Genomic DNA, 16,711 nt, shown 5'->3' with positions numbered 1-16,711 from the left:
TGCGCTCTCACGGCGGGGAGCATGTGCGCGGGTGTGTGTGAGCAGGCAGTCTGGAGACGCGCCCGCTCTTGGTCTCGCGCGTCACGACCATCCAGCCCACCTGCGGAGCGGTGTGGAGCGGCTGAAGGCGAGGGTTGGCGACACGAGGGGTGGAGGTGACGATCGTCGCTGGCCCTCGCCTCACGCAACGCGTCGTCGCCGCCTGTTTGCGAGCGGCGGGCCTCCCTGGGCGAGTCCTCCTCGGGGTCCGCCGAGGCGTCGAGGGCGGCCGCAGCACGCTGTGGGCAGGAGGGCGGGGGTCTCACTATCTCGGCGTCTCCGAGGCTTCGTGCCGGTGGGCAGGGGGGGGAGGGGGGGGGGGGGGCGGTGAGCCCCAGTGTGGTCCCCCGGCGGTCTGTGACTCCCCTCTCGCCTTGATGCCGCGCGAGAGGCGCACGCTCGTGGCCGACAGGCGGCAGAAGCCAGAGTGGCGGTTGCCTTTGAGACACAGCGGGTTCCGCTCGCACTGCACCGCCGCGTCGCCCTCGTTGTACGGCCGCGCGATGTTGCTCGCGCTCGAGGCGGGCGGGGCGCCGTTCGGCACTGGCGGGGCAGCAGGCGCGGGAGGGGCGGGAGGGGCGGGGGGATCGGGAGGGGCGGGCGTGCTGCCGGCCTCCCCTCGCCCCTCCCCGCCCTCCTCCTCGCCCTCCCCCTCCTCCTCGCCCTCGCCCTCCTCCCACTCCTCGCCCTCCTCCTCGCCACGCCGCGGCTCGGGGCAGTGGCGGGCCGCGCGCCCATCCAGCGCCTGAACGCTGCACTTGCCGCCCTTGCCGCCGTGCCGGTAGCCCCGCACGCACTCCGGGTTGCGCTCGCACTGGCCGAGGCCGCGAGGGGCGCCGCGTCGCCGGTCGAGGCGCGGGGCGGCGGGCGGCCTGCGGGCGGGCGGCGGGTACGGAGCCCGGCGCTCGGACGGCGCGGGCCTCGCCGCCCTCACGGGGCCGACCGGCGCGCCGAGCCGAAAGTGCACTGGCATCTGGTCAAACATGCTCTCTGCGGAGGAGCGCTTGGGCGGCGGCTGGGGCGGCGGCGGGGGCGGCTCCGGGGCGATGGGCTCGCTGAGCCCCTCTGGTGGGATGAGGCCCGCCGCCTCCATCCGCTGCAGCCTGAGCCAGCGGTTGCGGCAAGCGTTCCAGGTGCGGCCCGAGACCCGCGAGGCGAGCTGCGACCACTGCACGCGGAGCGGGTCGATCTCCTCGTCCTGGCCGCGCAGGATGCCAACCAGCAAGTTGTCCTCGGCGACAGACCACTCGGCTCGCGACGCGCTCGCCCCCTGGCCGCCCGGGCCTGGGCCGCTGCCCTGCTGCTGCCTCGCCCGCGGTGCCCGCTCCCGCCCGCCGTCCGACTCGTCGCCGCTGCCGCCGGAGCAGGAGGAGGCGGAGGACGGGGCGCGCCGGTGTGCGGCGCGGCGCGGCGAGGGTGCGCGAGGGACGCGTCCGTTGAGCCTCGGCGCGACGGAGGGCCCGAGCGGGTGGAGGAAGATGCCTTGCACCTCGACGAGGCCGCGCTGCTCGAGCTGCGTCTCGTCGAGGCCGGACGCGTCGAAGCAGCACTCGGGCGCAGTGAGGAGGGAGGAGACGAGCTCGTCCGCCCGCTGGTCGCGCCGGAACGAGCGCCGCGTCTGCACCGCCGTCTTGCACTCGGGGCAGTCGCGCCGCCCCATCCGGATCCATTTCTCAATGCAGTCCTGGCAGAAACGGTGCATGCACGGCGCCGTCACTGCGCGGTCGAGGTACCCGAGGCAGACGGAGCAGCGCAGCAAGTCGAGGACGTCGGCCGACTCGCGGCTCACCCAAAGCTGTCCCACCTCGTGCCCCTCCGCCGCCTCCTTCTCCTCGAGCGCCTTGAGCCGCGCGTCCGCCGCAGCGCGCATCTCGACGAAGGCCTGCAGCCGGCGCGACGTCGGCAGCGCCTCCTCGAGGCTCGGCTCCGCCTCGCCCGCTGAGCCGCGCCGCACAACGATGCCGCCGCCGCCGCCGCCGCCGACGCCGCCGCCGCCGCGCACACGCTGCGGGCCACGTGGTCGGTAGGAAGCGGAGGAGGAGGCGGAGGCGGAGGCGGAGGCGGTGGAGACAGCGCCGCGTGACGGGGCGGGAGGCGGCAGCGGCTCACGCAGCGCCTCTGGCGCGTCAAAGTCGCGCTCGGCGGGGTTGAGGTGGCGCCCCGAGAGGACATGCTGCAGCGCGCAGTCGGGGCACATCTGCAGCTGCAGCTCCCACGCGTGGCAGCCGATGCCGCAGCGGCGGCAGCTGGCCGGCCGGTAGGAGCCGGGCGCCATGCGGGCTCGCCGCTCAGGCCTGCTGCTGGTCTCCCCGGCCTGCGCGGCGGGGTTGTCGACGGAAGGGGCCCGGCGCTTGAGGCTGCGTCCGCTTAGCTCGCCCGCCATAGACGCCGCCTCGACGCCGCTCGCCGCGAGCGCCGTCGGGTGCATGCTCGGATCCGCCTCGGTCTCGCCGCCGTGCGGGGAGGTGTCTCCGCACAGGGAGGCCTGCACCTCGATCACCTCGTCGTCGCTCGACGAGTCCTCGTTGGCGTCCTCGTCGTCAGAGCCTCCCTCGCCGCCTCGGCCGCGGGCCGGCTGGGCGTGGCGAGCGGCGGAGGAGGGCCCGCTCCCGGCCCACGGCCGCGCGCCTTGCAGCGCGCCACCAGCCAACGCGGCCATGACGACAGGTGCTGGTGCCCGCGACGGCCGGCTGGCGGCGACGGTGCAGGCACGCGAGCGGCTGGTCAGTTGGCGCTCTAGCGAGGTCTGCAGGCTCGAGCGGTCGAGGGTGACGTGCCGCTCGCAGTGGTACATGAGCACGTAGGCCGGGGGGAGGGGCCGGGCGCGGCGCGCGCGGCGGAAGCCCCACACGAGCTTGAGCGGCCCTCTGGCGAGCGCGTTTGTGAGCTCGGGCGGCGGTGGTTGCGACGCATACGCCTCGATGGAGCGAAGGTGCGCGGCCGAGTAGACCTAAAGTTGGTCGTAATGGGCGGCGGTCGGAGCTACCGCTATGTGCAGGGCGGGCGCGAGCTGCATGGCTGGGTGTGCACACCTGCAGAGATGCCCACACGCGCAGCGGGCCCGCTGGGACGACTGGGTCCCGCTTGAGGATGCACTTTTGCCGCTTGGTCCCGGGCCCGCCAAAACGGGGCTTGTCGAGGCAGTACACGCACTCCTCACAGTCTGCGATTGTGCTCGCAAGCGGGAGGCCGCCCACGCCGATGCCCGAGCTGGACACGGTGAGGGTGAGTCGCACGCGAAACCCGCCCGCGTCAACCTCGCCGCCCATCTGCGGCTGCGGCAGCCGGAGCATGGAGAGAGCCTCCTCCGATGGCGGCGTCGGGCGCGTATGGTGCACGCCGGCATTGCTGCCGCCGCCTCCCTGCCCGATGAAGGGGGTACGAGGAGGCGCCACTGGCAGTGCCATGGCTAGGAGGGGAGGCACCGCGGGCAGCGGGCGAACGCCGGCGAGGCGCGGTGGCAGCGCGGGGGGGGGTGCCGCCTGCGCCTGGGCGTGCTCCCGCAGCAGTGCCTCCTCGGCCGCCGCCCACCCTTGTCGCGAGTTGACCGGGAACGCCATGACGGGCGTGGCACGGAGCTGTTCGCAGGGAGGGGGTGGGGGGGTGAGGGGGGTGAGGGGGGGGGGGGGGATGCAGCTGGTCGCTGCGGCACGTCGGGCGGGGGCGGGGGGAAACACCTGGTCCGGCGTGAGGAAGCTGAAGGGGACGACCTTCGCCGTCCACACCAGACGGACCGGCTGCCGCTCTGCTGCGACCGGGTAGGGCCGCGACGGCCGCTCCATCAGATTGCCCAGCGCCCGCTGATGGTACAAGCCCGGCAGATCCTGCGTGGGGAGGGGCATCTTACCAACAGAGAAGAGAGCCGCGAAGGTTGTGCACCCTGTATATGCGGAGCGGTGTGCCTTCGCATGTGCGAGCGAATTTGGGGCGGGTGGGGGTTGGTTGCTGGTGATGGGAAGGGGGGGGGGGGGGGCGAAGGTCGTCAGGAGATGGGAGGTGCAGTGCCGGTATGCCCGAGGAAACTTGTGATGAGGGGGGCATCGAACGTGAAGAGGACTGTGCGTGTTTGCCTGTCGGGGAGCCCACTGCCTCGACGCGGCGGGAGCGCTGACCAGCTGCCGGACGCGTTGCGCTTGAAGCAGCTGCTGGACAGCGGCGGCGCGCTGCGCGTTCGCCTCCGCCGCCGCCCTCTGCGCGTTGCGTACAATCTCTTCTTGCGTCACCCTCGTCGTCGACGCTAGCATATTGTGCTCCGACATGCGCTTCTCGCAGGTCCGCTGCTGGCTGCCTGAAGGGGGGCGCACCACCGGGCGTGATGGCGGGACCGTGCGCAATGCAGCCGCTTGCCCGCCGCACCACACGTGCTGATTGTGGTCGGCGCGATTTACGCTCGTTGGATTGTGGCGCGGAGGAATTCAGTGTGCTTTGGGCTTTGCAACGCGAGCGCGGCATTGGCGGCGGCGCCAATGGCACATTGCCGCGCCCGCAGGGCGTTGCGTCCGTGTGGGCTTCCGAGCGCACCGTGGGCAACGAGCGACTGCGGCCGCTTGAACTTCGTACGAGTCAACAATGGCGTCAAAGCGCCGTGCACGCGTTGGGAGACGTGTTCGGAGAAGAAAGTTCGACTGCACCACACTCCACCCACACTCCGCTGTAGTGTTTTCTTTCTTTAACCCCGACCCATTGTCGCTTGACTCTGGCGAGTAGAGGCCCCGCCCACCCACAGGGACAAACTCTCTCTCCCACAGGGTACCCTCTCCGAGGACCCATTGGGTTTCGAGGACTCGCCGGGGCTCTGCTCCAAGAGACCTCGAGAGAGCGCGCGCGGGCGGGCCGGGCGGGGGGTGGTGTTGCCTCCATTGGCCTCGCGTGACGTGCATGTAATTCTTCAGCCCAGGAAGAAACCCGGCGCGCTCCTTCTCCTCTCTCTCGCAGATGTACGGCTTCGGAGACCGGCGCGAGCGTGGGGGCGCGCGGGCGTCTCCGTATTCGCGCGGCGGCGACGAGGAGTCCAACCCGTGCAAGGTCTTTGTCGGCAACCTGTCATACGACACGACGTGGAAGGGGCTCAAGGACCACTTTGCGCGCGCTGGAAACGTAGAGTACGCCGAAGTCCTCGAGGGCCCGAACGGCCGGTCCAAGGGCATCGGCATCGTGCGCTTTGGCACCGAGGAGGAGGCGCTCGCGGCGATCGACGAGCTCACCGAGACGGACCTCGACGGGCGCGAAATCTTTGTGAGCTAAGCCCGCCCGCAGCCTGGCCGTAGCACGGATAGACAAGACGCGAGACGGGGACGGACAACCGCCGGGGCGGCACTCTGCACACCGCGCACCGGACGCTCGCCGTCGCCAACGCTGCCGCGGAGGGTCGTGGGGCTGCTCTCCGCTGCCGACGTGCGTGGCGGCGGCGGCCGACGCGCCGGACTCGCGCTCGCGCCGTCCCCGTCGCTAGGCACGCGGGGGGCGGGTGGTGGGCGAGGGTTGGGGTGGGGGGTGCGGGACGGGCGGGGCGGTGGGGCGGCTGCGGAGCTGAGGCAGGAGGTTGGTGTGCGCGTGGCCTGCGGCGTGTGGTTCGGCGAGGGGGGGGGGGCGCAGGCTGCTCGTGGCGGCGGCAAGCTTGGGTCGAGAGCGCGCTGCTTGCTCGAGCGGCTGCCCTCGTCCCCGTGCACTCGTCAGGTGCGCGCCGACCGGGGAGGGAGCGCAGGCAAGGGCGGGGGCGGACGCGGCGGCGGCAAGGGCAAGGGCGGCGGCAAGGGTGCGCGTCGCTCCCCTGCTTGTGTTGGCGGTGCGCCTCGCGCGCTGAGCGTCCTCCCCGCCGGAAATGAAAGGCGGCAAGGGGAGCAGGGGCGGCAAGGGAGGCAAGGGGGAGCGGATGCCGAGTGCGACGGACTTGGACGACGACCTCGACTCGTGCGCCCCCTCTCTCCCTCGCGCCCCCGCTCGCCCTCCCCCCCCCTTCCCCCCCTCGCTGCCCTGCCGTTGCCCCTCCTGCCCCCTCTGCTCGCTCCAGACTCGCCGCCCCACCCCCCTGCAGCTACATGAATGGCGGCGGCAACGGCGGCGGCAACGGGGGCGAGGGCGCCGAGAACGGCGAGGGCGGCGGCGGCAAGCGGGGCAAGGGCGGGGGCAAGGGCCGTGGCAGGAGGGGGGAGGGGGAGCCGCCCTCGGGCGCGGCGCTCGACGACGACCTGGACTCGTACTTTTCCAAGAAGAAGGGGCAGGCCGAGGCGGCGCCGGAGGCGGCCGAGTGAGGCCCGAGGCGGAGGGAAGGCTGCGAGGGCACGTCGGGTGGAGTCGGGGCTTCTCTCCGGACGTCGGGCGGCGCCGGACCCCCCCCCCCCTTCCCCCCTGCCTCCTACGCCGGCCGCTGCCTCCCGGGCCGAGGCTCGCGGTGAGAGACGCGTCCGAGAGGTGCGCTAGCGCGTCGGCAGGCCACGCGGATGGATGGCGGCTGAGACGTCAGGGGGGGGAGGGGAATGCCAGTTCCCAGCACTGAGGTCCACAAGTGAAACTTTTGTCTTGCTTACTTTTCTCGTGTATGAGGAAGGCGGGATGGGATTCTTGCTAATTACGCTCCCTGCAGTCTTTCGGAGAGCGGTGTGCTCCAAGCCAATGAAAAGAAGCGGACGTACCCAAAAAAGGCTGTCAATGCGGTGTCAACACACAACAGTGTCAAGTCCGCCCGTCAGTGCGCCGCCCAGCCCCAACGACATATACAAACAAGGCATGTTGTGCGAGTATATGGGACAAAAGCGTCGAAAATGTCCCAAAATGCGTGTCTCGAGTTTGTGGCAGCCCCACAGCCGGCGCGCGCTGCCGGGAAGCACCGCTCGAGTGTCGGCCGCACTCCCTGGCACCCGGTGAGTGCGGCCGACCGACCAGACCGATTAGGCTCGACGCCGTACTCGAGATGGAGCTGCCACAAACTCGCCGCCGAGCGTGCCACCGACGGCGTCCTGGCGGAGGTGATGGAGTGTGAGACCTGAGGCTGCGGAGGTGACGCCTGAGGTACCGGTCCGTGCACAGCGACTCAGCCGGCGACCGCCACGGGCTCAGACGAGACCTGTCGACGCGTTCCGGCTCAGCTTCACCGTGGTCATCGGGCGTCTGTCGACGTCAGGACCACCCATACAGCTCGCGGGTGTGAGGTCGCAAGAGCCAAGATGGTGGCGTTTGGACATCCCAACCATCACACAAGACAGCCTGTAGGTGATGGCGGGACGGCGCAGTGTTTGTGGCACTCGGCAGTAGGCACCCGCGGCACGGCCCCGCTGTTGGCTCTCGCGGGCTGCGGAACCGGCCCCAGAAGGGGACGGTCCGGGCGAGTGTGGCAGCTCCTGCGCTAGTATGGGCACCCTCTATCATAGCACTACTGATCCTGGTCATTAGAGCTGCCAGGGATAGCGTCAGGAGCCGGTAGGAGTCAAAACCCCTCATATTTGAGACATCGTGTCCCATATACTCGCACAACGAGCCACAACTCTCTCTCTCTCATATACATACATACATAACGACATTGGGAAAGAAAGCAAGAAAGAAAACGGAGAACCCAAGGGAGGGATGGGAGGACGGCACGCCGCCACCACACAGGGATTTTAAGGAGAGGGGTGTGGAGAACAAAAAAATGTCTCGCAACAAGTATTTCTTTTTCGTTGCCGGGCTTTGAGTCTGTCCGTTGAGCGATGGCTACCTTTGCTCGGCGCGCGCAAGGCCCCCCTCCGTTCCCGTCCAGCAGCACCGTGGAGGCCCCACACCGCTCCCGCCGCTCCCGCAGGGTCCTCGATGAGGTTGACGCCAACTGCACCAAGGTCCGCGAGCTGCGCACGCGCGGGCTCAAGACGGGCCTGCGGGAGATGGAGGCCGAGTGGAAGACCGCCAAGGCGCGAAGCGCGCGCGCGAGCAGCGCCCCTTCCGCGTCGCATGGGCTCGCACCCGCGCGCCACGCCCCATTCCTCGGGCGTCGGCGTACCCACCGCAGCGCCCCGCCCGCCGCGCCGCTCCCGCAGGACGAGTTTCGGCAGAAGAAGGCGGTGCTCATCAGCAAGGAGACCAAGAAGCGGATGCTCGAGCAGGTGTGGCAGGACAAGGTGGTGATCGACGAGCAGGAGGAGCGCGAGGCCGCCGCCGAGGCCGACGCCAAGAAGGCGGAGGTCGTCTCGCTCAAGCGGCTCAACCGCGAGCGGCGGCTGCAGGTCCGCGAGCAGGCCGAGGCGGTCGAGGCGGCGGTCTCGCGGCAGGAGGCGGACCTGGCGGCGGCGCGCGCGACGCTCGAGGCGGTCGAGGCGGAGCGCGCCGCCGTCGCCGAGTCGCAGCAGCGCGAGGCCGCCCTCCACGCGCGCATCGCCGCCGCAAAGGCGCGGCTCGACGCAGCGGACGGCGAGCTCTTCCGCGCGCAGACGGCGGTGGAGCGGCTGCAGCGGCGGAAGGAGGAGGTGGAGACGCAGGCGGGCGAGGTGGAGGTCCACCTGAGGCGCGAGGCGCAGGACTGCGAGGCGGTCGGCGCCCAGCTCGCCACGCTGCAGCAGCAGGCCCAGTCTCGAGACGCGCAACAGTCGCAGTCGTCCGAGTGGCGCGGTGTAGCCGAGAGGCAGCCGAGAGGCAGCCGAGAGGCAGCCGAGAGGCAATCAAGAGGTATCCGAGGTGCTGCCGAGATGGCATCGAGATGTATCCGAGGTGATGCCGAGATGTTGCCGAGCTTGCGGCTCGTAGGTTCGAGCACGTCTCTTCCGTCGTCCGCTCGCTCTCCGGCCTCTCCTGCTCCTCATCCTCCGACTCGCTCCGGCGCGAGCTCGCAGCAGCCTCCCGGCAACACCTCCCACGACGTGTCCGAGACGTGTCCCAGGTACGAGTTCGCCGAGCCGGCCGGCTGGGCGCTCCTCCTCTCCTTCGACCAGAGCTCTGGCCGGCTGAGCGGCGGCTCGCTCGAGGCGCCTCCGAGGGAGAGGGGCGCACTCCACACGCACTCGAGGTGAGGGCCGTCTCTCCCCCAGGTGCCCGAGGCGACCGCCGCGGCGTACGCGTCGATCGGCATCGCGCCGCCCTCCATCTCCGACCTCGTCTCCCGCGCGCGACACCTCAACTCGGCGCGCAGCCACACCCCCACCGACGGCAAGCTCACAGCGCCTTCCCTCAGCCTTCTCGGAGCCCCTCCCCTGGTGTAGGCCGAGTTCCTCGTCCGAGAGACGGCGCACCGGCTCGGCGCGCCAGGCGCCGACCGCGCCCTTCTCCTGGAGCACCTCGTCTCTCACCACTCCCCACTCACTGCCTCTAGGCAAGCCAGACGCCGAGCAAGGCCGTCTCGAGCCGCCGCCCGCCAAGAAGGCGACCGAGCCGCCCCAGCCGGCCTCCTCCTTCGTGCCGAGGTCGCTCCAGACGCAGCGCGCGCCCGAGCCCGCGCAGACGCCCGAGGGTCCGCCCCTTCCTCCCGCACCGCACGCGGAGGCGCAAGAGACGCCCGGCCTCCTCCCGGTCGCAAACCTAAACAAGCGCCTCTCGATGGTCCCGCTCCACGCGGCGCCGCTGCCTCCCTCGCCCGGCCTCACGCCGCTCGGAGCAGACCACTCCGTCGCGGCGGCGGCCAGCAGCTGGCGCGCCGCCGCAGAAGCGGCCGTCGACCAAGCGGAGGCGACGGCACCGGCACCGCCGGCCCCGCCGCCGCCGCCCGCCACTGTCCCCGCCCCGGCTCCGGCCCCCTCCGCCGCGCCGCCGCCGCCTCCGAACGCGACGCCGAGCGCGACGCCGGTCGGCTCGGCGGGCTACAGCGGTGCGGGCTACAGCGGTGCGGGCTACAGCGGTGCGGGCTACAGCGGTGCGGGCTACAGCGGTGCGGGCTACAGCGCCCTCCCCACCTCGACGCCCGTCCCTCTCAGCGGCCAGCCCGCCTTCTCCGCCTCCTCGGCCCGCTCCTTGGTCCGCGCCGCCGCCGACACGGTCCCGCGCGCGGAGTACGCGGCGGGAGGGCCGGTCCGCAAGGAGGTCCTCGCCCGCACGCCGGTCGCGCAGCCGGCGGCGCAGCCCCGCGTCGCGGCGGCGGCGCCCGTACCGACCCCGCCGCCGCCCGCCCCTCCGCCCGCCCCGCCGGCCGACACGCCGATGCCGCCCGCCGAGCAGCTGCGGCCGGTGACGACGCGAGACGTCGACGCCGAGGCCGTGTCTGCGCTCGGCTCGTCGAGGCACCAGAAGAGGCGCCAATCGCGCAAGTCGTTTGCGCGCGCCGTGCTGCACCCTCGCTCGCCGTGCGAGATCGCCGCGCGCGCGGGCGTCGGAGTCGACTCCAAGACGGCGCTCCACGACCTGGTCGGCTCCGGCTCGGGCGCCGTCCAGTTCCGGGTGGGGTACGCCCGACAAGCTTGCACCTTGGCGGTGGGGTCGCTTGACAGCTTCAACGCCATTGTTGATAGGTGGTCGACGCGGACGGGCGCGTGCGCGCGCAGCTGGCGGCCGACGGCAGCCTCACCTCGGCGAGCGGCTCCCTCCTCGCCTACATCGAGCGCGACGGCACCGTCGGCTCGGCCGCCCTCGAGTACTTGGGCGAGGTGACGCCGCCCGGCGCCGCAAACGGAGTCGGCTACGTCACGGACGGGGAGGACGCGCTGGTGGCCGAGGTGGACTACGGGCGCGCCGCCCTGCGCAGCGCGCAGGGCTCGACCGTCGCCGAGTTGCGCAAGGACGGCGAGGTGCTCGGTCACCGCGGCTCGCACTGCGGCCGGCTCGAGGGCTTCTCGTACGGGATGCTGCAGCAGGCGGCGGCGTACATCGCGCTCATCGACCCCGACTTTGTACAGGGCAAATAGGGGGCGGGCGGGCGGCGGCGCCGCGGCGCAGAGGTACTGTAGGGTGGGGAGAGGAGTTCCGGCGCAGCGTCGGTGGCTCGTGCGTACCCTTGTGCTCCGGGAGCCGTCCGTGCATACGCCACACGGTGACGTACACGTCATCGCGGTGGTTGGCGCGGCAAATGCAAACGTGTAATTAAAAAGAAATTGCACCGTCGAAAGACGAAGAGGAAAGTCAAAGAGATAAGAGTGCAGTATCCATAAAGCATATAATCCAATATACACCACGCACCAACGTCCACGGTCCAGCGGCCGGGGCCGCACACTGCTCGGTACCCCCCCTGCACATCTAAAGCCATGGCCGACCCCCCCGCCCCCCCAGCAGCAGCGCTCTGCTGCTGGGGGGGTCAGACCCCCCCCCCTAGCAGCAGGGATGGCTTTAGATGTGCAGGGGGGGTACCGAGCAATGTGCGGCCGCTCCCACCAAAAAAAGCCCTTTCCGAAATGCGAAAAGCCCCCTCTGTGTGCACCCTGAATTTCTGAGAAGAATCAGATTACAGAGTATTAAATCAGAAAAAGCCTGACACAGACAGCGTGAAGGTGTACGAGCAGCGCCGGGGCGCGCACGCCATGGCGCACACGTATGCGTCACTGGTGCGCGCTGTGGTAACTGGACACTGCGGTTCCATTCACTTCAGAGCAGTGGCATGTACACGTGGCTCTCCCCGTAGGGAGTCAGACACAAGCAAATGATAACACAACCGCAATGCCGGACAGGACAGCGGCACAGAAGTGAGAGTCGTGAGTTCTTGTTGGTTTTCAAAAATCTCTCTCTCTCAGACACACAGAAGAGCGGCGCAAGAGCCAAGAGTGTGTGCGGGTCCCATGGCGGAGGGAACGACTTCGGAGGATGACATGAAGGGTAGGAAATGTCCGTGGTGCTCCGCTGCGGGGCCGGGGCCACGGAAACAACGCCGCGCATTCCGCCCCGGACGTCCCCACACAGAGCAGGCTCAGTCACTGAAAGCCGCAAAGACCAAAGTCTCCAATGACGTGTGTGAGATTGACATCGAAGCACGAGGGGGCCTGTGCGCTCCCTTCCCCGTCTCCGCCAGTCTCAGAGCAGCTTCGCCCGGGCTCACGGCTGCGAGTAGTCCGCCGCGTGCGCCTTGCTCGCCGCGCCCGCGCCCAGCGCCGCCGGTGCGGGCGCCTGCGCGTTGCGGAGCGGCGGGAGAGGCGGTGCCCCGCCCTGCAGCACCCGTGCCTCCAGAGAGAGCGTCGCGCCTCCGAGGTTGACGGACACAGGGACGCACAGCGCGAGGTCTTTTCCGAAGCCCGCCATCGAGGTTGACGGGCTGTCTGAGGTCGACGGGCTGTCCGAGGTCGACGGGCTGCCCGCCTCGTCCGGAACGGAGAAGCCGAGCATGGCGCACAGCTCGGCGCGCTTCTCGTGTGCGAGCTCCGCCCAGCCGGTGAGGCTCGTGAGGTCTTGCTCGAGTCCGGCGTAGTCATCGATCTCCTGCTTGACGGAGCGGGGGTCCAGCCACTTGACGGACACGTGCCCGCGGTAGTTCGAGTCCACGCCGAGCCGCAGCTCGCCACGTTCGATCTGCTTCCCGCTGATTTGGCACTTGGCTCGTCCGGTCTTTGCAAGCTCGACGTGCTGGATCGACGACCCCTTCTTTGCCTTGGGCTTCTTCTTGGCAGGGGTGGCTTCGTCCGCCATGCGCGCCGGGTCGTTTGGCGGAAGCAGCCCGTCGGCGTCGTCGATGACGAAGGTCTGCACGTTGTTCTGCGTCACAGCTGCGCGGGGGCGAGGGGGGGAGGAGACTCTGTGAGTGCGGCTGTACGGGGCAGGCGCAGAAGCACTTCACGCGCTCGCAGCACATCTACTCGGATGAGAGTTCAATCGGTGCTACTGGCATCGCTCTCACTCGCGGGACTGCCCGGCTCGCGGGACTCGATGACGATGCAGCGCGCCTCCCATCCCTTGGTCTGGTTGGGGTTGATGAGGGACACGGCGCCGCCGGTCTGCATCTTTCGCCCGTACTTTGAGTCCTTCTCGGGATTTGCTCCGACGACGCGGCACGCGAACGCGCCAGTGGATATGAGAACGGAGCCGTTTCCGTACTTGTTGGCCTCCATTGGCAGGTCGCCGTAGGAGGTTGTCACCGTGGCCGGCAGCGGCTTGGCGTGGATCGCGTTGTGAAGCGCCACGGCGTCAGCGGCGGGAAGGCGGCCGAGCATTCTCTCTGCGCAGAGGCGTCCTACGGGCCGCACGCCTGACGGTGAACGTCTGACGGTGAACGTCTGACGGTGAACGTCGCCGGCCGACGCGGGCGAGCGATGCGCGGCCGGCCGACGCGGGCGAGCGATGCGCGGCCAGGCGCCAGCGCGAGAGTGTAGCGGCGAGCGCAGCGACGAGGATGGGGCCAGGAGAGCGTGTCCGCGGGCCGCGCGTGATCGACGGGCGGGCGAGGCGAGGAGGGTGAGTGTGGAGGGCGAACCAGTGAACCCAAGGTTTTTGCGATGGTGAGCCACCTCTTTCTTCTCACACGGCGCCTCGAAGCGCATTTGGTTTTTCTTCTCCCTTCCTTCGGACACAAACGCTGCGCCTCCTCTATCGGGCGCGCCTCCCGCAACCTGCTCCACACTCGCCCCGCCCGCCCGGCCAATATTTCAGCGCGCTCGCGACCCGGTCGCGCCCGACCATCTCCATCGTCGCTGCGCTCGCCGCGATACTTACTCCCTGTGCGCACGGCGTACCGCTGACCGAACGTCGCTCGCGGGAACCAAAGTTTCAGGTAAGCTCACCGTTCGGAAAACGCGATGTCGTACCGCCTCCAGATCGACCCCTCTGGCCGCGCCTCCTGCCGCGGCGCCTGCAAGGAGAAGATTGAGAAGGGGAGGCGCAACCAGTATTGGCACGCGCATCCCTCCCGCGCGCGCCTGCCCCACCCAAGTGCCTCGCCCATCATGCCCGTAGCCTCCGCTTCGGCTCCGCACCTCCTCCTGGCTCGCCGTACGACTCTTTCTTTTGGCGCAAGCTCTGCTGCATGACGAAGAGGGTCTGCCAGAACGCCATGGCCGCACATGGCTCGATCGATAACATCCCCGGCTTTGATGGCCTCGACGAGTCGCAGCGGGCCGAGGTCCGCATCGTCTTCGACAACCTCCTGAACACAGAGGCCGGGCCACCGGCGACGACGACGACGACGAAGAAGAAGGCGGAGCCGGAGGCGGACCAAGAGGCGGACGAGCTGCCGGAGCCGGCGGACGAAGCGGCCGCGGCACCGGCGCAGGTCGGCACGAAGAGGAAGAAGCCGGCGTCGACAAAGAAGTCAGACAAGGCTCGCGCCTGCCCACACCTGACCATGAGCGAGCCGAGGCGGGTGAAAACAGACCGCTCTGTGTCCGCTCTGTGTACACAGGCGACCGCCAAGCGTGCGGCCAACAAGGCAGCCGCGGCGGCGGCGGAGGAGGCCGGCGCAAAGGCGCTCAAGGAGAAGGCCGCGGCCAACCTGAGCTCGCGCGCGGCGCGCGCCAACAAGCGCCGGAGCGAGTGAGCGCTGGGCGCTTGGGGGTCGATGGGGCTCACGGTTCATGCGCGTCGAACCTGCTCGGAGGCAACGCCACGTCTGAGTATCGAGGATGATCGACGCGTGCTCTGCCGTTATCGCCCTGCGGCCTGCGCACACAGAGTGTGGTTCGAGTGGTTGTTTGAATGTTCTGCCTGCCGCAAACAGACACGAGGCACGTCATCGAGAATTCTGCCGGCACAACGGGAAAGAAGTCAAACACTCGCACGTTGTCGCACTTTGGCGCACGTCCAGCGCGCGCCGCCTCCGCGTCCGGTCCCCCACCGGCACCGCACCCCGCACGCGATGTGCGGGACACGCGAAGGGCGCAGACACACACTCGGCGGCGAGCAGTCGCCGCAGCCGCAGCACGACGGAAGGCCCCGCACCTACTCACAGCTTCTCGCGTCCGCGGCGCGTTCTCCTCGTCACGCTGCAAGTCGAACGGTCAGGCGGCTGTTGGACGATCGCCTCCTCGCTGTGGCCCCTGGCTCGCCACCCCACGCGTCATGAGTGCCTATTTATAGCAGGACCGAATAGGAAGGAATAAAGAAAGAAAACGGCACCCCGTGAAGGGGTAACGACACATGCCGCCACCACACACGGTAAGCCGCTCCGTGCTTTCGCTGCCGTCCTTTGCCGTCCGTCCGCCCGAGTCGGGGTCGCGCCGAGTCATTTTAGAAGCGCCGGTTTCGCAAGGCTCGATTGGGCTGTAGCAGCACGCACGGCCAGCGCGGTTACCAGTTAGTTTGTTAGGAAGGTGAAGAACAGTCAGGCTCGGACTGGACACCAGCGCGGTATGGGTGGACGCAGAGACAGGGAGATGACGGCGCGCTGGAGCAACACACAGACACACACAAACTCACAAGACACTCAGCCAGCTGCGCTGCCACACATCCCGAGTGAGCGTACGGCACTACGCTACTCAGGGCCACGTCCCCCCTGTCGCCCCCCCCTGTCCCCCCCCCCCCCCCACCCAGCACACAAGGTGTCAAGGGCACAAACAGCAGCAGCAACAACACAAACAAGTAGACGACAGTGCTCGCGACGCGTGAGGCTAGAGCAGGCTGTATGTGTGGGGTCGAGTGAGGACTGAGGTGTCTATAGACGCTCCTATCACACGCCAGCGACCATTCATTCGCTAGCCCTACACTCGCATTCGTGGTTGATGGCAGTGCAAATGATGAGCTCAGCACCAGACCTGATTGGCGGTGCGCGAGTCGAGTGCGTGTGCTGAATCTAGGCCGCGACGCCGTAGTGGGCACTAACTATGACTTGGATTGGCATGCGGCCGCAGCGCGGCCGCAGCAGCTCGGCGGCGCGCGCGTGTCAGCGAGAAAATTGCCAGCTACTTGTATTCATGGGAATTTCGCGTATTGCGGCCAATGCTATCACGCCTTGCGACAGCCTGTCGGCGCTGCTGACCGTGCCATGCTGCACAATTGATCACCTGCATAGCTCGCGGCCTTAGTATCAAGCATTCAGTGACGACCTGATCGTACGGCCAGTAGGAAGGTGTCCTTCCAGCGCGTGCACGCTTCTGACGCAATGCGCGTCACAAACCTCGGATTGGCTGCTGGCACTCTCGAGGCTATGCCTACACAGCCTCGCGCGCATGGGCAGTCAAGAGGGACCATGAACCTTCTCAGGACAGCGCCGGTGCCTCTCTCTTGGACCGGCAGAAACTTGGTGGTCTCGTGTCACCAATGTGGGACCAGTGCGGCATCGCGCCATCGACCGCTCTGAACTGCGCCTCAGCACTGACCGGGAAGGCCGCCAAGTGGGCCAGCACAGTTCGCACATTGTGGCAGCAGTCAGCAGCGCATGTCTGATAGCTAGAGCAGCAGCATCAGGGTCGCAGGGTCGGATAGTTAGTGTCAAGCCTCTCGCCCGGCCGGCCGCGTGCAGACGTCGGCCTCTGCTGTCTTGAGTGATCTGTCGGCGGTCAGTACGACCGATCAGGTCGGAGTTTTCTGATGACTGGAGGGTCTATCTGTATGTACTCCTCGAGATCTCTCCAAATCTGCCCTCTGATAAACCGTGATCATTCGGGAAGTTAGTGCTAATAGAGACTAATAGAGCCTCGATCCTGTACCGTGTTTGTTATGACCCCCCCCAATGAACACACCAGTGAGGGAGGGCGAGACGATCGAGGGGTCCCGTACCATGCGGAATCGACCCTCTATCCAGTGCTCAAGTGCTCAAGCCGGGGCCCCGTTTCCGCACTGCGGCGCGGCGCACGGTGCCTCCGGGGGCCCCCGCGCTCCAACCCCAGAGAGCTGGATGGATGGGCAATGCTTAAAGAAAGAAAACAGAGAAACA

At 68.7% G+C, this 16,711-nt stretch overlaps 1 protein-coding gene across 1 annotated transcript; it reads left to right on the top strand.

Moving 5' to 3' along the window:
- Positions 1-5,061: 5,061 nt before the first annotated feature.
- Positions 5,062-8,296, top strand: EMIHUDRAFT_58819 (RNA-binding protein; the record flags this gene model as incomplete). The annotated part of the gene is made up of 3 exons (XM_005759878.1): positions 5,062-5,274; positions 5,686-5,794; positions 8,241-8,296. Coding segments are annotated over 3 exons (378 nt in total), but the record flags the coding sequence as incomplete, so codon positions are not given.
- Positions 8,297-16,711: the final 8,415 nt, after the last annotated feature.

This window comes from Emiliania huxleyi (genome assembly GCF_000372725.1).
Source record: "Emiliania huxleyi CCMP1516 unplaced genomic scaffold EMIHUscaffold_79, whole genome shotgun sequence".
In the NCBI taxonomy this organism is placed as follows: domain Eukaryota; phylum Haptophyta; order Isochrysidales; family Noelaerhabdaceae; genus Emiliania; species Emiliania huxleyi.
This window is presented reverse-complemented; position numbering and strand designations above follow the sequence as displayed.